Consider the following 18,029-nt stretch of genomic DNA (forward strand, 5'->3'; position numbering starts at 1 on the left):
CTTCACATGACCTAGAATATATTCTTTGTGATAGATAAAACTTCATTGTAATTGTAATGTTTTGATGGATCTTTCCATGTGTGACAAAAACAAGCTTATGTGCATTTTTATATAGATAGAATTTTTCACATATTCTAAGTATTAAACCTGAATATCATGTCTTTATTATCTATACTCATGTGCACATTCACACAATACATACATACATGCTATTAAAGTTGATAAATTATATCAAGTTGATTATTTGCAATGGATGAGCCAATGGCATCATTCTTGATATCTCCTTCTCTGTCATTAAGTCCTGATATTACAAATTGACTCAACAGCGCTAGGTTTTTTTGCATTACATCTAAAAATCTCTCTTTGAAGTGTCCACTTTTCTCCTTTACTGAGATCTCCCTTGCCCATGTCCCTACTATCAGTGCCCTAGACCACTGCAATTGCTTCCCTTCTTGCTCCCTTGCATCAAATCTTGGCCCACTCTGGCACGTTTTTCACACAGCAGCCAGACAGTCTTTTATGAGGTAAATCAGGTCAACCTTGCTTGTAATCCTCCAGTAGCTTCACATTGCACCTGTGCCTAAACTTGTTACCATTTCTTTGGAGGTCCTGAGTCATCTACTCTTACCTGCCTCTCTGTCCTCTTCCCTCACCATTCTGCCTCAAAATCCCTATAGCTCCGGCACACCTGCCGTTCTCAGAAACATCTTAACACCAGACCTTTTGTGCTTGTTTCCTCTGCCTGGGATACTCTTTCTGCCCTTCTTCGCCTGTCTCCTACTCATCCTTCAGATGCAGCTTCACCAGGCTTCCCGGACCCTCCCACTCCCTTCCTCATCTCCCACCATTCCCAACTAAATTATGTCCCCTTGTTATTGTCTCCAAAAGTCCCCTGTTCTTTTTCTCTATAGCGCTTACTATAATTAATAATCATATATCTATTGGTTTTTCCTCATTCATCTATCTCGCCCACTAAACTGTAAGGTCCATGAGGGAATGGAACATTCTGTTAGTTCACCACTGAATCCTCATACCTCCCACTGTGTCTGGCATTTAATAAGCACTTGAGTAATATTTATTAAATAAATGAACAATTCAAACATAAAGAACTTATTCAGTGGGATGTTTATGTAGAAATGAGTAAATGTTGTTTGTACCTGGAATTTGAGAACTAACATAGTCGCATTCTTGCCTAAATGAGACTTTTTAATTCCAACGGTGAAAAAATAGTCATGGGTCTTTCAGACAATTCCAAATGTCACCTTCTCCTCTGTGGCCTTTGCAAGGGCCTAACCGGCAACTTAAGTCCAGGTTTGATGGTATAAAAGAAATGATCATCTGTTTGGATCAAAAATAAATGTGAAGTAATTATTATTGGAAATTGACAAATCTTTATGTCAGTTTCCCTCCCTCTTTTTGATGTGTATGTTGAGCCAGTTAATTTTACTTTTCAATGTTTTTCCATCTAAAATTAGAAATTGTATGCCACTACCTCACTAGTTTGTTTGTAAATATTATTCTTATTATATTATTTTACACTTTGAGGCAGTTATATTGCCACGTTCTTAGGCACATGTGCAAAAATTTTATACATATATTAACATGTAGACCAGTAACCAGTTGCCTCAAGTCAACTTCAACTCATGGTGACCCCACGTGTGTCAGAGTAGAACTGTGCTCCACAGGGTTTTCAGTGGCTGATTTTTTTCAGAGGTAGGATGATCAGTCCTTTCTTCTGAGGCTCCTCTGGGTGGACTTGAACTTTCAACCTTACAGTTAGTAGCCAAGTTCATTAGCCATTTGTACCACCCAGAGACTCCTTGTGACTTCTATTAAACACCACAATGAGAGTGTTCTTGCTTGACTATTGCAGCCAAGTTAGCCATTTGTACCATCCAGGGACCCAGTAATATGTTGCTGGATATTAATTCACCCCTGTCAAACAGTTAACCGAAAGCTTGGAGGTTTCAGTTCACCCAGAGGCACCTGAGGAGAAAAGCCTGGCAATCTACCTCCAAAAAATCAGCCATTGAAAACCCTATGCAGCATAGTTCTCCTCTGACACATACGGGGTCGCCATGAGTCGGAATCAACTCACAACAACTGGTTTGGGGTGGATTTTTTTTTTTTTTTAGGTTTGGTTTGGTTTTGGTATAGTGGGAAAGTATGAACTGCAATAATACTGACCTGGGCTAGAATATTGATGCTATTACTTATAATTAGCACTGTGACCTTAAGCAAATTATTGAATTTTGTTGACCCTCTATAATCTTTTCTCCTGTCTCCTGCCTCCTGCCTCTGGAAGCTTGGGTAACTTAGACACTTATAGATAATAAAAGTTTGGGTAGCCCTTATCAGCATCGTTAGCTCAGCTTGACTCAGGGGCAAAGTCTCAGGGGCCAGGAGTCTTTTCCGTCCCCTTTGTAGAATCATAGGGAAGAATCATAGAGTTTTGCTTTGTCCTCAGTAACCTTATGCCAGGGCACAGCTGAATCATGTGGGCATGCTGAGACTTGGCCTCCAACAGCCATCTCTCCTAAGAGACCAGTAGCAGTTTTAAGACCCTGGTGATTTTTAGACTCCACTTTCTTGATTTGTTTGATCTCTAAAGGCTGAATCGTAGCAATTTATTTTGATCTGCCCTCTACTTTTCCACCTTTCCTCTTCTCAAATTCTCATTTTCTCTTTTTGTAATAAGTTTGTGCTTATCTTTAAAAATGAGGGTAATAATTCCTCCTTTGCAGGGTAGATTTTAATGAAATAATTTATAATGCATCTGGTAGGGTGCCTAGTAATAATAGGTGCTCAAGAAAGCTTAGCTACTATTATTGTATTATACAGGATATTCTAAAAATGAAACGTCAGTGAATAGTTGTCTGTTAAGTTACTTAATCACACAGGACCTCAGTTCCCTCATTATGCAGGAAGGAAGCAGATGCTTTACACACTCTGCCTATGCTTTTTGTCACTGAGGACAAGCATTCACAAGAGGGATTGTGTGAACGGTATGTGGACAAGCCTCTGAGCAAAGCTGAACAATTCTCTTTGCTGTTGTTGTTAGGTGCCATCGAGTTGATTCCAACTCATAGCCACCCTGTGTACAACAGAATGAAACACTACCCGATCCTGCACCATCCTCACAATCAGTGCTATGTTTGAGCCCATTGTTGCACCCCCTGAGTCAATCCATCTCATTGAGGGTCTTCCTCTTTTTCGTGACTCTCTACTTTATCAAGCATGATGTCCTTCTCCAGGGACTGATCCCTTCTGATAACATGTCCAAAGTACGTGAGATGAGGTCTCACCATCCTTGCTAATCCAAGGAACATTCTTGGAATGGGTCTTACTTCTTCTAAGACAGACTCATTGTTCTTCTGGCAGTCCATGCTATATTCAAAATTCTTCACAAATGCCATGATTCGAAAGCATCAGTTCTTCTTTGGTCTTCCTTATTCATCATTTAGCTTTCATTTCACATGCATAGGAGGTGATTGAAACACCATGGCTTGGGTCAGGTGCGTGTTAGTTCTCAAAGTGATGTCTTTGCTTTTTAACACTTTAAAGAGGACTTTTGCAGCAGATTCGCCCCACTTCTTGACTGCTGCTTCCATGTGTATTGATTGTGGATCAAAGTAAAATGAAATCCTTGACAACTTCAATATTTTCTCCATTTATCACGATGTTGCTTATTGGTCCAGTCGTTAGGATTTTTGTTATATGTTGAGTTGTAACCCATACTGAAGGCTGTAGGGGTATAAAACTCCTTGGTTCAAGATAGCACTCTATTTTTCTATTATAACTACGATGATTATTATTATTTAAATTCCAGGATTACCTTCTAAGTGAAGTGACTTTTTTATGATTTAGATCCCAAATTAAATATTGTCTATGCTGAAAAGGTAGCATGGTAATTTAGAATCATCCTTTTCTTGTTAGCTGATGATAAAGACTATGCTTATATTTGGCTAAGATATTTAACTCAGTAAATTCTAAGAAACTACTGGCCAACTCAATTAAGAAGAAAATCAATGTACTTAGCTCTTTCATTGCATTAACTAATTCAGATGAAACATTTGAAGATGTAGAAAAGTCTATTAAGTTTGAGTTAATAAATAATTGAGTAAATCTCTGTAAAGCAACAAATTATCATAATTGGTTAATATTACTGGGTACTCCTTAAGCTTTATAGCAAAACAATAGCTCCATATGGGTATTAATCTATTAACATGGCATAATACCATTCAGAATTGCATTTGTACCAAAGCTGCACTACTGTTAATAAAATAATCTCAAAGAATTGTCAAAGATGGGTATAGACATTAGATATCCATTTGCTGAGCTGCTTCTTGTGTGGTTTATATTTAATTTGTTATAAGATGCTGCTCAATCATTTTTCCTTCCCAATTGAACAGCGATAATACCCAAAATGATGCCAATTCCAAGGAATTCTGGGTAAACATGCCAAATTTGATGACTCACCTAAAGAAAGTATCTGAACAGAAACCCCAAGCTACGTATTATAATGTGGACATGCTCAAATACCAGGTAAGCCTATTTATGTGATTAGGATATCTGTTTCGCATTATAAATTTATATTCAAAAGTATAAAAGTAAATAAACATCTCTCTTAATATTATTTAAAGTCTATAATTTATAAGAAAATAAAATTTTAAAAGACTGAGGACTAGTGACTAAAATATTTATACATATCCTTATTAGTTTAAACTTACCTATAAATATTTTATTTAAAAAATGAGAGAAACATGCTACAAAAATGAGGTTCCAGAAAACTACATCAATTAAAATTATAAATATTGCAAAGTAGATCACTGTAACCTTAAGGATATTACTGAACTAAAACCTCTTATTTTTAATGATTAAAAGTAAGAAATACGATTTTTTTCTAGTGTGATAGTCCTGTGGCACAGTTCTAATAAGATTTATTTTAAGAAATCATTTAATGTTAAAAGAAGGTTTGATGCAACACAATACAGTATGTGAGAACTTTCTTTTTGTGTCTAGGATTGCCCCTACCTCAAATTACTACTGATCTAGCAAATACATCTATTTCCAGCTGAGTTTCAAAGGCAAGAAGTAGTACAAATTCTAATGCCTGTGAATTCCATAGATTCCCAGCCACATGATCTTGTAGATTATTTTTAATGCATTGTAATTTTGGGGATTAAATATGTTCGACTTTTTTTTCTTAAAATAAAGAAACAAAATTGTTCATTTTCAAAGTTGTGCTTTCATAGAAATCAATGCATCCTAAACCTCATTGTACTGTACAGTCACCAGGGAGCTTATAAACAAATACTGATTCTGAATTGGTACCAAAAAATATCAAAATATAGTTGCTGGCCCTCACACACTCAGATTCTGATTTAATTGGTTCTGAATGGAACCCAGGTATCTGTATTTTTTATAAGCTCTCCAACAACTTTAACGTACCCTATGGGTTGAAACCTATTTATTCAAATTACTGGAAGGAGGCCATTGAATGTAAGTCATCTATATGATGGTACATTTTACAAAGATGCAAACAAATATAAGGTTTTTTCCTCAAGAATATTATCATCTAAACTTTGGATACCATAGATCATACTGTCAAATAAATTATACGATATAAAATTTATAGCTTTATAATTAAAATAAAGTAGAAAATATATTTTATTTAAATTTTAAACTTTTTTCCTCGAAACATTTAAACATGTTTAGTGACTCCTTTAAGTTTCTGAGAGAAATAAGGAAGAAGGAAGGGAAACACCAATGTATTTGTTCTCTGAACTGCAAGTTAAATTTCAGGCATGTGAGTGATTCTCATCCCCAAAAGGGTAAAAATAAAACTGTACTTGTATCCCTTTATGAACTCTGATTACAAACACTACATCTACATTTTCACTTCAGATAAAAATTTTTGAAAGTTTTATATCCTCTGTGATTTTTTTTTTAATCCCCATATTTGTTATTAAGTGAACCTAGGAAGTAGGCAGAATTCAGAATTAACAAAACGAAACAAAAAAAAAAATTTTTTTTTTGTTTTGTTAATATGGGCTTGGTTTAAAATACTAAGGTGTAGGCAAGAGACTAAATTAAGCTTGCTTCCTACTCTCCATGTGACCTTGAATGCGTTAATCTTCTTGAACCTCAGTTTCTTCATCTGCAAATAAGAATAACAGTCATACCTACCCAGATATTTCATTGGTTGTCATGAGATGCTTGTTGTTGTTGTTCTTAGTTGCCATTGAGTCAATCCCGACTCATGGCGACCCCATGAGTGCAGAGCAGAACAGCTCCACAGGCTGTTTAAGGCTGTGACCTTAACCAGATCTCCAGGCCTGTCTTCCCAGGGCCCTCTGGGTGGGGTCTAGAACTGCCACCTTTTTGGCTAGTAGTCTAGTGCTACTTAACCATTTCTGCCATCCAGGGGCTACTTTCCAGATGCTAATGTTGTTGTTAGGTGTGATGGAGTCAATTTTTGACTCATAGCAGCTCAATATGACAGAGTAGAACTACCCCATAGGATTTTCTAGGCTATAATCTTTACAGGAGCAGATCACCAGGTCTTTTCTCCCTCAGAATGAATGGATGGGTTCAAACTACCAACCTTTCCGTTAGCAGCTGAGTGCCTTAACCATTGCACACCAGGGCTCCTTGAGATGCTAATGGCCGAATATATTTCAAAGTACTTTGTATAGCCCTAGAACTGTTGTTTTCAAACTGTGCTCTGAGGAATTCCTTTTGTTATTGTTTTTGTTGGGCTTTTGTTATTGTTTTCCAACAACTGAAGGTGGGACACAACTAGCTTTTGGAGGAATTGCCCTCAAATCTCAGCATGTTTAGTCCCTGACGGCCAATAGCAATGCCCAGTAATTGGAACAATCAAAAACACAGGATCACATATCCAAATAGCACCTCCCTGGATGGAGGAATTACTGTCAACTTGAAAACTACTGCTGAGGACAGAGTGCAGAAAAAGGAGGGTTCTGCTCTGCTTTGGGTCTGTTTTAGATAATGACTTTCTAAATAAAAGTTCATTTTCCAAAAAGATCATGTTGCTAAAAATATTTAAAGTTTGGTAACTGCTATAATGGTTACCTAATCAGAATTGTCATCAAAGTTCATTTCCACCATTTCACAAAAGAGTCTATTTCTGGCCTTATTTCTGGAGCAACCCCTTCAACCTTTTCCTGCCTTCGGGACCCTTCCCCATGGTGTCCATATGTGCAGGCATCTCGAGGCCAACAGATGGTTGTTTATATTCTTCAAAATCTGCAAAACTCGCAGTCCATGAAAAAAAAAATCCAAGGGTATAAACAACGCATACAGGGCCCCTGCAGTACGCGTGTAGTTGTGAAAGGGGAATCTGCTGGAGATCTATTCACCCTCACAATTAACAGTGAGAGATTATAACGTTGTCAAATTTTCGCTATGACACCCAGAATTCAGACTGATGTTATTGTCTTTAGATGAGATCAATTCTTGTTGATTCTTCAAACCTGGCTTTTCCTAGGTAAAAGTCACTGTTGATTCTAAATACATTGTACCATCTACTGTTGGTTTGAAATAGAATCAACGTTAGATGTAGAATGTAGCACTTCCAGTCAGGGCAAATCCCAAAGTAGTAATAATAACAATAACTGCCTTTGTCTAACTCCCCGCTTTGTTGTGACTAGCAAATGCAATAAGAATATTACTTTTCCAATTGCCATCGAGTCAATTCCAATTCATGGCGACACTGCATGTTTTAGAGTAGAACTCTGCTTCCTAGGGTTTTCATGGCTGTGAGCTTTCGGAAGCAGATTTCTAAGCCTTTCTTCCAGGGCGCCTCTGGGTGGGTTCAAACAGCCAACCTTTAAGTTAGTAGCCCAGTGTTTAACCATTAGCACTACCCAGGGACTTCTAAGATTAGTAATTAACCAAAAACCAAACCCATTGCCATTGAGTAAGTAACATTTATGAAAACATTAATTACTTAGTGTGTGCTAGGTGCACTGTTCTGAGTGTTATGCATAAAATATCTCCTTCAATTTTCCTGACAACCATATGGGTAAACATTATTGTTATGATTCACATTTGGCAAACGAAGAAATAACTGAGGCCCAGCAAGGTTTAGTGATTTGTCCAGGATCACTTGTGACAGAAACAGAACTCAAACTCCTGGCTCTACAGCCTCAGCTCCTAATCCATGTGCTAGTCCACCTCCCTAACAGATGTAAAGTGCATTGTAAACTATAAAAGGCCGTAGAGATTTTAGTAGTAAATTTGGTTTTTAATGGGCAACAGTTTTCCTTAAGTCCCCAGCTCCCTCTCCCATGCCCCCTTCACAGTGATTTTCATTGACAGCCCATTTGTGAGCAGCATATACAATGTTATGAAATTTTGATATCTAAGAACCTTCCTACAAAGATAGCTTCTGGGTTTGTTTCTGATTAATGATCCAGGCTTATATATCCTCTTTCTTGTCGTTTGGCAAGGTGTCTGCCCAGGGCATTCAGTCCACGCCTTTGAACCTGGCAGTGAATTGGCGCTGTGAGCCTGCAAGCACAGACCTGCGTATAGATTACAAATACAATACGGATGCAATGACAACCGCTGTGGCCCTCAACAACGTGCAGTTTCTGGTCCCCATAGATGGAGGCGTAACCAAGCTCCAGGCTGTACTCCCACCAGCAGTCTGGTAAGGAGCCACCAGCCCCCTTTCTCTTTGCCAAAGGGCTCCTTCTATATAAAGAGATGACAATCTTCTTAGCATTTGAGTTTCCTACAGGAGGAAATTACAATAGGTCTGTGTATCTGGGTTCAGGGTAGAAAACAGAAACCACTGTCATTATTTTAAGTAGAAAATGACTTAGGACAGGGATTCAGATCCGTACAAAATGGTGGAAGTGCTAAAGGAACAGGCTTTAGGCTGATCTCCGAGAATGTTTCTAGAACATTGCAGAACTGGCTCACCAAGAGAGCTGCCAGGCTCTGCTCCAAATGGGAAGGGGGGAAATTAGAAGGCTGCCAGTGGAACCGTAGAATTCAAGAACCAACCACCATACCTATGATCCAAGGGTTAGAAAGCTCCTGCTGGCACCTCATTAACTGCAGACTGGACTGCAGCACTGTTATAGAGGATCCCCACATCTCAGTTAGGTTGCTGGCCAGCAGAAAACAGCCAAGAAAGATGCAGGAAAATAGTCTCTGCCTCTCTTCCATCTTCCAAATCTTGAATTCATGTAACTGGTAGAACCTAATTTGCAAAGGAGCCTGGGAAATACAGTGTTTAGTTTTCTAGCCTCTGGACTACAAGACGGCATGCTAAAGATACAGAGTACTAAAAAAAAAAAAAAAAATAGCATCTGTTAAAAAGAATTTGTTCTCCTAGAGAGAACATTCTCGTTTTCACATATGATTGTCAGAAGCAAAAAGTAGAACATTTTTAACAAATAAATGTCAGCCATATGACATAATTCTAATTTAAATTACTTGAGTTATATTTACTAACACTTTTCATCTATTGTTTCAGTAGATTTTTTCCAAAATTTTTTGAATTCTTCATTGTCCTCTAAATGTTTATCTGTCAGTGTTGTGGCTAGTTATAATAAGGAAAGGGAGGGGAGAGAATTTATATATATTATATATATGATTTTTAATGTAGCAAAATTTTCAAGATCCATCTTTAATAAATGACACTATCCAAACAATACATGACATCCATCAAATATGGATGTGTGTGCAAAAGTCTTTTACCTATTTCACTTTTAGGAATGCTGAACAACAAAGGATATTGTGGAAGATCCCTGATATCTCTCAGAAGTCAGAAAACGGAGGTAACGTCATCACAGGCCTCTTTTTGTGTAACATGTAAAACTGAAATAACCTTTAGATACTAGCCAACTGTTAACAAAAATACACTTAGCACTAGAAACAAGCGGAATATTTCACTTCATTTTTACATTTACTTATTTCAACCAATAAAAGCAAATAATTCTTCGATGAACCCTCCACATCCAAACCATCCCCCTTTCGTTTTCTCCATTTCTACCCATTATCAGGACTCCACATCAAACAGGCCATCCTTTAGGCAGAGAAGAGCCTTTACTGAGGCGGTTTCTTACCCTGTATCAGATCCCATACTTCCTTTCACTTTCCCCTGACAGTCTTCATTTGCTGGAACACAAGCATCTTCCAAAAAGCATGTCCACAAATTTTGAAGTACCATTTTGCTAAATTATAACAGCATGCAAAAAAAAAGAAGTTGCTCATGATAAATTTTACTCACCACCATTTTTGTCAGTGAAGTATATACTATTTCCGTTAGATCTTGTAGGTTAACATTTGAATACAATTTCCAAGATCATTTCCAGAATGTTAACTACTATCTTGTAATAATACTTTTTTTTTTTTTTTTTAGGAGTAGGTTCTTTATTGGCAAGATTCCAGTTATCTGATGGTCCAAGCAAACCTTCCCCATTGGTTGTGCAGTTCACAAGTGAAGGAAGCACCCTTTCTGGCTGTGACATTGAACTTGTTGGAGCAGGGTATCGATTTTCACTGATAAAAAAAAGGTTTGCTGCAGGTAAGTGAATAAGGTATCTTGTAAGTTTCATTTGGGAAAATAATATTGCCTTAGCAACTCTTCTGTAAGGATAAATAGGTTGTGATTTTCTCATCCTCTTCCTCTTCCTACTCCCAACCCCCGTTTTTTCATCCCAATTAAAAAGAAACCAATGATTGAATGAGGAAAAAGTAGGACAATGAACTGGAAATCAGGAGGGATTTGGCCTCCTAGTCTGGCTCTGTTTTTTTATGTGAGGTTGACCAGTTGTTTCCATTTTATAGCTGTGTATATTAAAGTTGAAAGGAGTCCTATTGGCACGATGGTTAAGCATTTGGCTGCTAACCAAAACGTCAGCTGTCGGAACCTACCAGCATCTTTACAGGAGAAAAGACCTGGTAATCTGCTCCTATAAAGATTGCAACCTAGGAAACCCCATGGGGCAGTTCTACTCTGTCCTCTTGGGTTGCTATGAGTCAGAATCAACTTCACAGCAATGGGTGTTCATATCAAGCAGGAAGGAGGCCTGGTGTACAGTGGTTAAGTACTTGTCTGCTAACCAAAATGTTGGCGGTTCAAACGGGAGAAAGATGTGGCAGTCTGGTTCCGTAAAGATTTACAGCCTTGGAAACCCTATGGGGCAGTTTTACTGTGTCCTGTAGGGTCGCTATGAGTCAGAATCAACTTGACGGTACACAACAACGTCCTGCGGTTAATGGAGTAAATTCTACTTTTTTTCACATTGACAAACAAGAGGAATGCTGTCTGCCTTTGCATTTAGCTCCCACCTGAAAATGTTTAGTTTTTCAACAGGACTTTTCAGATTTAGGCTTGTCAGGATTAGCTGAGAACTGAGAGGATCTATTTTCATTTTAATAGCAACCTTGCAACGTTTCAACCACAGAAACACCATAGAGGTAGAAATCGGTGGCCCATGAGCTGAATGCAGCTATGGGACAAGTTTTATTTGGCACACACAGCAGGATTTGTTGAGGAGAAGGAGAGTAATTTAAACCAATATTGAAAAAGTAGGTGATTTAACAAAAAAAAAAATCTAGATTTCCAGCATTTTTTGAAAATCAGCATATATGGCAACAAATGTTTTTGCTTTCCTGAAAATAAACCGGAGCCTAGTACACACACCCCACCAGAGCCAGACTCACTGCGCCTCCCTTTCACAACAGTCCCCACCCAACCTGATTTTACTCAATGGAGCCTCTAAGACAGTGTTTCTGAAAAAATTTAAGACGTGTCCGATTTACTTGGGGCTTGTTAAAACCCAGATTGCTGGGCACCACCAGCAGAGTTTCTGGTTCAGCAATTCTGGGGTGGGGCCAGAGAATCTGCATTTCTAACAAATTCCTGGGTGATGCTGATGCTTCTGGTCCAGCGATCACTCTGTAAGAACTACTGCGCCAAGAAATCAGGTACATTTTCAGAACCACCCCTCCCCCCAAAATTCGGGCTCATTCAGGGCCCACCATATAGTGATTTCTTTCTGGAAGTGAAACAAAAACAAATCCAAATTTCCCTACAGGCTAGAGACTATACTTGTGGGTGATTTGCTGGGCAGGGCTGATTCCTGGGTTTTATGCCCCTTGTGCTGATGTCGATAGCACTGTTGTGCTGATGTAATTGTAATACCACTTTCACTCTCAAAAATGATTCAGATTGGAAAATAAAGTATATGGTCACCTTTCCTATAACAAGGTGGGTTCTCACATTCAGGAACAAATCTCCCAGCCTATTCTGGTCAAAACCCAAACCTCTGCAAATCATTCAGATACGGAAATGTGAAAAGGCAGCTAGCTGGTCTGGAAAATCGAAAGCTTAAAAACCTTCATGTCTTTCATATCAGTGTTGCACTGCCCAGGCATGCAGTATTTAGTTCCAGTGGGTAGGACAGGAAGCATAAATATATTACTTACATCATGATTGCATTATTGGACTAGCAGGTAACCTGTTGATATGCCATTTTGTTTTACAGGAAAATACTTGGCAGATAACTAATCAAATCTTATGTGCAAGGATTTGGAGGATTCATATAACGGAGGACTGTCATCTGAGAACCAGGTTTTAATTTCGGTTTGATGAAAACAAACCAAAATCTGCTCTTGGGATATACCTGCTGGAAACCTCAGAGACTTTCAGCAATGATTTCCCTCACACAGTACCATGATGACCAGTCGTACAGTATTTACTTCTAGGTGTAATATTGTTAATGGTTTTAAAATGTAATTATTGTATTTGTAAATTGTACTCATTCCAGTAAGGCAGTTAGACACTTGAGTTTTAGCATTTTACCATTCCTGAAATGGATGTAATTTAAACTGTGGTATGTAAATTTAATAGTAGTACTGTTGAATGGCACAATGCTTACAGAGGTAGATTGCATTTTGTCAATATATCAAATTTAAATATTATATCGATAGCTGTCAGAAAGGGGGTGCCACACACAAAGAAAATTAAGTGGAACCAGAGGAAAAAAAACAAAACTTTTATTCAGTCTTTAGTATGTCTTACTCTAGTGCTAAATAAAAACTCTATCTTCAAATGTTTAGTGGGTTGAAATTCAGAAACTATTTCAGAAAAAAAAAAAAATTCTAAGGTTACAGCGTATTCAAAGGAAAGCATTACCACTTTTTAAAAAGCTTTTTTTTCAAACTGCAAATTTCATAAAAATGCAAACTGTGTAAACAAGGCCTCTTATTTTTATAACTTGTGTAAAAAGGGAAAGCAATTCATATTTAAAGTTTAAGTATATAAAATTATAATCAAGAGAAAAGAAGATGCTGAAGTCTTAACTACTTCTCCCTCTCTCTGTGGAGATGACAGAATCATCAGTCAGACTAAAACCAAAATTGGGATTTTAAGATTTAAAGACTTTCCATAGTTGAACCGATTGACAACTTTGGCACAATCACTCTGAATAAATGCCCTCGCTCATCCAACACAGGGGAATGGAGCCTCGTGTCTCCCTCTTTTTTCCAGAGGCATCAAAACATTGAGGCTAAGAGTCTTAGCAGAAAACTTTCAGTCCCCTGTTTAGAAACAGAAGGAGAATTTTGATTGTCCTCATTTATATCATTTGGGGAAGAAAACCATAAGCTTTATCAATTAATTCTAGCCACATGTATTGTGCAATAAACTTCCTATTGGATGAACAAGATATACTTTATTAAGATTCATTGTCTAAAACTGTAAATCTCTGCTGTTCTTGGGGAATCAAGAAGAGAGTTCTCAAAAACTTATGTCATGACTTCACTGTTGCAAGGCATGATAGTAACTGTCATCGCTCCATCCAGCCCTACAATATGGAAGTTCAGAGAAGAGAGTGCTTCTTCAGGGTCCCAGCTATGAAGCCTTCCTCCATTAAGATTTGAAAACATTAGTCTTCCTTTAATTATAGAACTTATTTTAAACAAACCAATTCCTGTTTTAGGTTATACTATTAAATAACTGTAATTCTTGTTGTTATACTTACCATCAGTTGCTAAATTTTATTTTCTATTCATTCATACTTGACAAAAGAAACTTTTAGCCCTTTAAATTTTAGAATCAAATTAAATTTTATAAGTCTTACTTTTAAAATACATTGCGACTGGCATTTGTTTATAGTGGAACTTTTAAAAAATTAATATTTGTACTCCAAAATTAGTGCTTATTACCAGAAGAATGTTCAAAATGATCTGTTTTGGCTTGAAAGTATTCTTACTATTCCAACAAACTCTCAGTTGGTACCCCAGAGCAGTATGGGTTGAAGTTTTTTGAGCAAACTAGTTAATATACTCATTTTTAGTAAAGATATGCAATTCGATTTTGAAGCCAAAATTGAAGATGCGAACTTTTAAATTCCCATGAAACATGGGGAAATTCAGAACACTGAAACCACCTGAAAGTAAGCCGCAGAAAATTGAGACTTATTCAGCATGTGAATATAAAAATGTGTTTTTAACTAATCAATTCATGAACAACTTATTGAATATTAACACAAACCATATTAAAATATGTAAATATTACTGGTTCTCATATCTTGATCTTTATGTTTTATTTTATGTAGTTCAAGAATTAATTAGTATTTAAACTACAAGTTTTTTTCCCAAAGAATAATTTTCATTAATATCGTAAAAATGTAATTGAAAACATAGATTACAGTACTCCCTAAAATTATTCAAATGTTTCCAGGAACTAAATTTGAAAGCATGAAAACATTTTATGATCCCTTAATCAGTCTTTGTGAAAAAAACAGAATGGGAGTCAGTAATTTCAAAATTATTAAACCTCGAAGAACCAGAACATCAATAAAGAATATATCCCTTCAAAAAATAACATAATAAGTTCATGTCAGGGATTTAGATTTTGGAGTTTCATTTTTTGTTTCAATCTTGCAGGTTATCATCTCCTGTATCCATAGTACTGTATAATGACAGTTCAGGTTCAGAAAAATGATCCTAAGACAATGCAAGAGTCTCATTAATCAAAGAAACATTATGTCAAGTTCACTGTCAATTCCTCCCTCAGAAAAGAAATAGTACATATTTATGAAGATGATTTTCAGTTCCAGAGGTTAAAATAATACCACCATTTCCTGAGCATTATGATTAAAAAAGGTTCGACTCCAGCAGGATAGAAAGCATGAATGATACTGCTTTTTTCAGCAACATGGAAAGTATGTTTTCTTTTCAAATAAAATCCATATTTTCATGAAGTTTTTAAAAATAAATTCTTACTAAGAATTAGTATGAATCTTAATTTAAATTTATAATTACTAAGAATTAAATTTGTTATTCTTTTTAAAGCTCTATTCTTCTCTGCACCAACAGCCAAAATGAAAATTCCGCGTATGGCATTTGGGAACATGTTTCACCTATAAATAAAGAATGTCCACATTTCAAATGGTTTTGAGTGAATAGATAGGAACTCCTCAGAAAGTCAGACTTGAAGTTTTTTAGTTTTTTTAAATGTATTTTCACTCAGTCTCAATCTGCAAAGTGTTTTAGGCCATAATTTCACATCTTGTCATTTCTTCAAAGAAGCCTGTAAGTCTATAGCAGCTTTTGCTATGTGACTTGACTCTAACGCTTACTTTGTGACCTTGGACAAGTCACTGTCCTTTTCAATTTCTCATACATAGAATGAGGGGTTGATATTAGAAGAGTTTTCAAGCTTTTCTTAAGAGCAGGTTTTTTCTCTAATAAAACTGCACATGGAATTCTGTTAGACAAAACAGATTAAAGCAATGAATGAGTTACTCCAGCAGTTTAAATCTAAGCTCCCAAGAGCACAGTTTGAAGACCACTGTAACACGTAGATCATCTATGAAGTTTCTTCCAACTCCAAAGTTCCATGACTCTACTTCACTCAGGTAGATCCACCTTTTGGAAGTTTATAAGTTATATAGTCACAGTAATTGATTGATACCAAAAAAAAAAAAAAGCCAAACCCTTTGCTGTCGAGTGGATTACAACTCAATAGCGACCCTATAAGGACACAGTAGAACTGTCAGCATAGGGTTTCCAAGGACCTGCCAGTGGATTAGAATTGCCGACCTTTGGTTAGCAGCCAAACGGGTAACCACTGCACCACCAGGGCTTCTTAGGCAGATTACTTAAATTTGGCACACGATACAAATTCATACTTAGTTTACTGCTTACCATGTACCAGTTTTATTGTTACATCAACCCGAAAGTTGTAGGCACTCTCTTTCATTCCTTTTTTTTTTTTACAAATGTAGCCTTGGTGGTGCAGGCGTTAAGAGCTCAGACTGCCAACCAAAAAGTAGGCGGTTCAAATCTCCCAGCCACTCCTTGGAAACCCTATGGAGCAATTCTACTCTGTCCTATAGGATCACTGAGTTGGAATCCACTTGATGGCAATAGGTTTTACAAATCATGATATTGAGGCTTGGTCAGATTAATTTGCCCAAAGTGACACAGCTAGGAATAACTCAGTTACTGACAGAGGGAGCCCTTTGACCTTTTTTGCTTTGTCCTTTCCAGGAAATAAACTTTTATTTTACTATATATATTCTATTTGAATACCAAGGTAAAAAAAAAAAAAAAAAAAACCCTTGCCATTGAGTCAATTCTGACTCATAGCAACCTATAGGAAAAGGCACTATAAAAAATTAATATTCAAATAAGGACAATTCCAACAACAAAGTTGTTGAAAAACTGTCAGTGTTTCTCAAAGTGTGATTTGTGGACCACATGTATCATCATTTATTAAAAGAGGGCAGTGATTTGTCTTAGTCACCACTATATCACCAGAGCCGGGAAGATAGTACATCAAGAAATTTGTACTATTTAGAATGAATAAAATGTCTGGATAGGGTTTGGGAATATGTGTTTTGACAAGCACCCATAATTTGAGAATCACTGCCCTAATAGATCTCTAAGGTCCTTATTTCTGACATCATATCAGAATTTAAGTGTTAAATTATAAGTTGAATGCCATTTTTTTTAGTTTATTTTTATGCAGTCAATTTAACATTCTCCAAACTTTAAAAAAAAAAAAAAAGATGGGTGGCTTTTTCTAGGAAAATTCCTGTCTTTTCCTTGAAATTCCCCTGGTAAGTTATCTCGGTCTCAAAGGGCCCGAAATGCATTCTCTCATTTTCAGGCTTTCATCCTTTTATTCAATGTCTTAAAAGACTGGAAGCAGTAGAGATGTTGCAAGTTGTCTTTCATTCCTAATACCCAGTCCTTAAAAAATGCCTCCTCCCTTGCAAGGGACATGCAGACCTCTAACCTGTGAGTTGGTCCTATTTATTTTGCAGGCTTTTGAATTTAATACTTTACAAGCATGGACTAGACCCATTCCAAAACAGTTGCACCAATCACTTGTATTTTTCAATTTTTTTTTCCAAAATAATCACAGGGTATCAATTAAAATAGAATGACACAGTACAGTATGCATGTATCTACTAAGGACATGAGTTTGTGTGTAGGGGTGTGTGTGTGTGTGTATGTGTACGTGTGGTTAAGCTTTATATTTCTTGAAACAATGCATTTGAGCAAATTCCCAGTCTAAATGTACTCATTTTGCCACACCGTTTCCTGACCAGCAATTTTAAAAAGATGGAAACTTGGTTTTTTGTTTTTGTTTTTTTTGTAACATCAAAATGAAAGCGTGACCTCTAAATATAGCCTGGAAATTTAGTATAAGTAAATATGTTTCCTTGAAATAAATTCTGCCCTAGCAACTCACCCCACCCGCCTCTCTTGTGTGCACTTTTCTCTGGAGACTGTATTGTATTTTTCCTGCTCCTTTAGTTTCCATTCAACAAGCAGCATTTAAATGCAATTCTCTCAATCATGAATTAAACATGAATAGCATTAGTTTAATTTTGGCCTTGGAATGTAGGGAGGAAAAGTGAGATAGAAGACCAGTTAAGTCTCCAAATTTTTTTTTTTTTTTTAAATGTCTTTCTCTTGTGTCATTGTTTCGATGTCCTGTCATCTTCTTCAGGCTAGAGTTGTAT

The 18,029-nt window shown here is 36.8% G+C and overlaps 1 protein-coding gene across 12 annotated transcripts in view; it reads left to right on the top strand.

Moving 5' to 3' along the window:
• Positions 1-15,164, top strand: part of SGIP1 (SH3GL interacting endocytic adaptor 1) — a 247,962-nt gene extending 232,798 nt beyond the window's left edge. For all 12 annotated transcript variants that reach the window (XM_049879515.1, XM_049879514.1, XM_049879520.1 and 9 more), the window contains 5 exons: positions 4,413-4,545; positions 8,478-8,680; positions 9,754-9,818; positions 10,403-10,567; positions 12,534-15,164. In XM_049879515.1, coding sequence (XP_049735472.1) covers positions 4,413-4,545; positions 8,478-8,680; positions 9,754-9,818; positions 10,403-10,567; positions 12,534-12,556 — 589 coding nt within the window. In that variant the 3' untranslated portion in view covers positions 12,557-15,164. The remainder of the gene's footprint in view (positions 1-4,412; positions 4,546-8,477; positions 8,681-9,753; positions 9,819-10,402; positions 10,568-12,533) is intronic.
• Positions 15,165-18,029: the final 2,865 nt, after the last annotated feature.

This window comes from Elephas maximus, chromosome 3, assembly GCF_024166365.1.
Source record: "Elephas maximus indicus isolate mEleMax1 chromosome 3, mEleMax1 primary haplotype, whole genome shotgun sequence".
In the NCBI taxonomy this organism is placed as follows: domain Eukaryota; kingdom Metazoa; phylum Chordata; class Mammalia; order Proboscidea; family Elephantidae; genus Elephas; species Elephas maximus.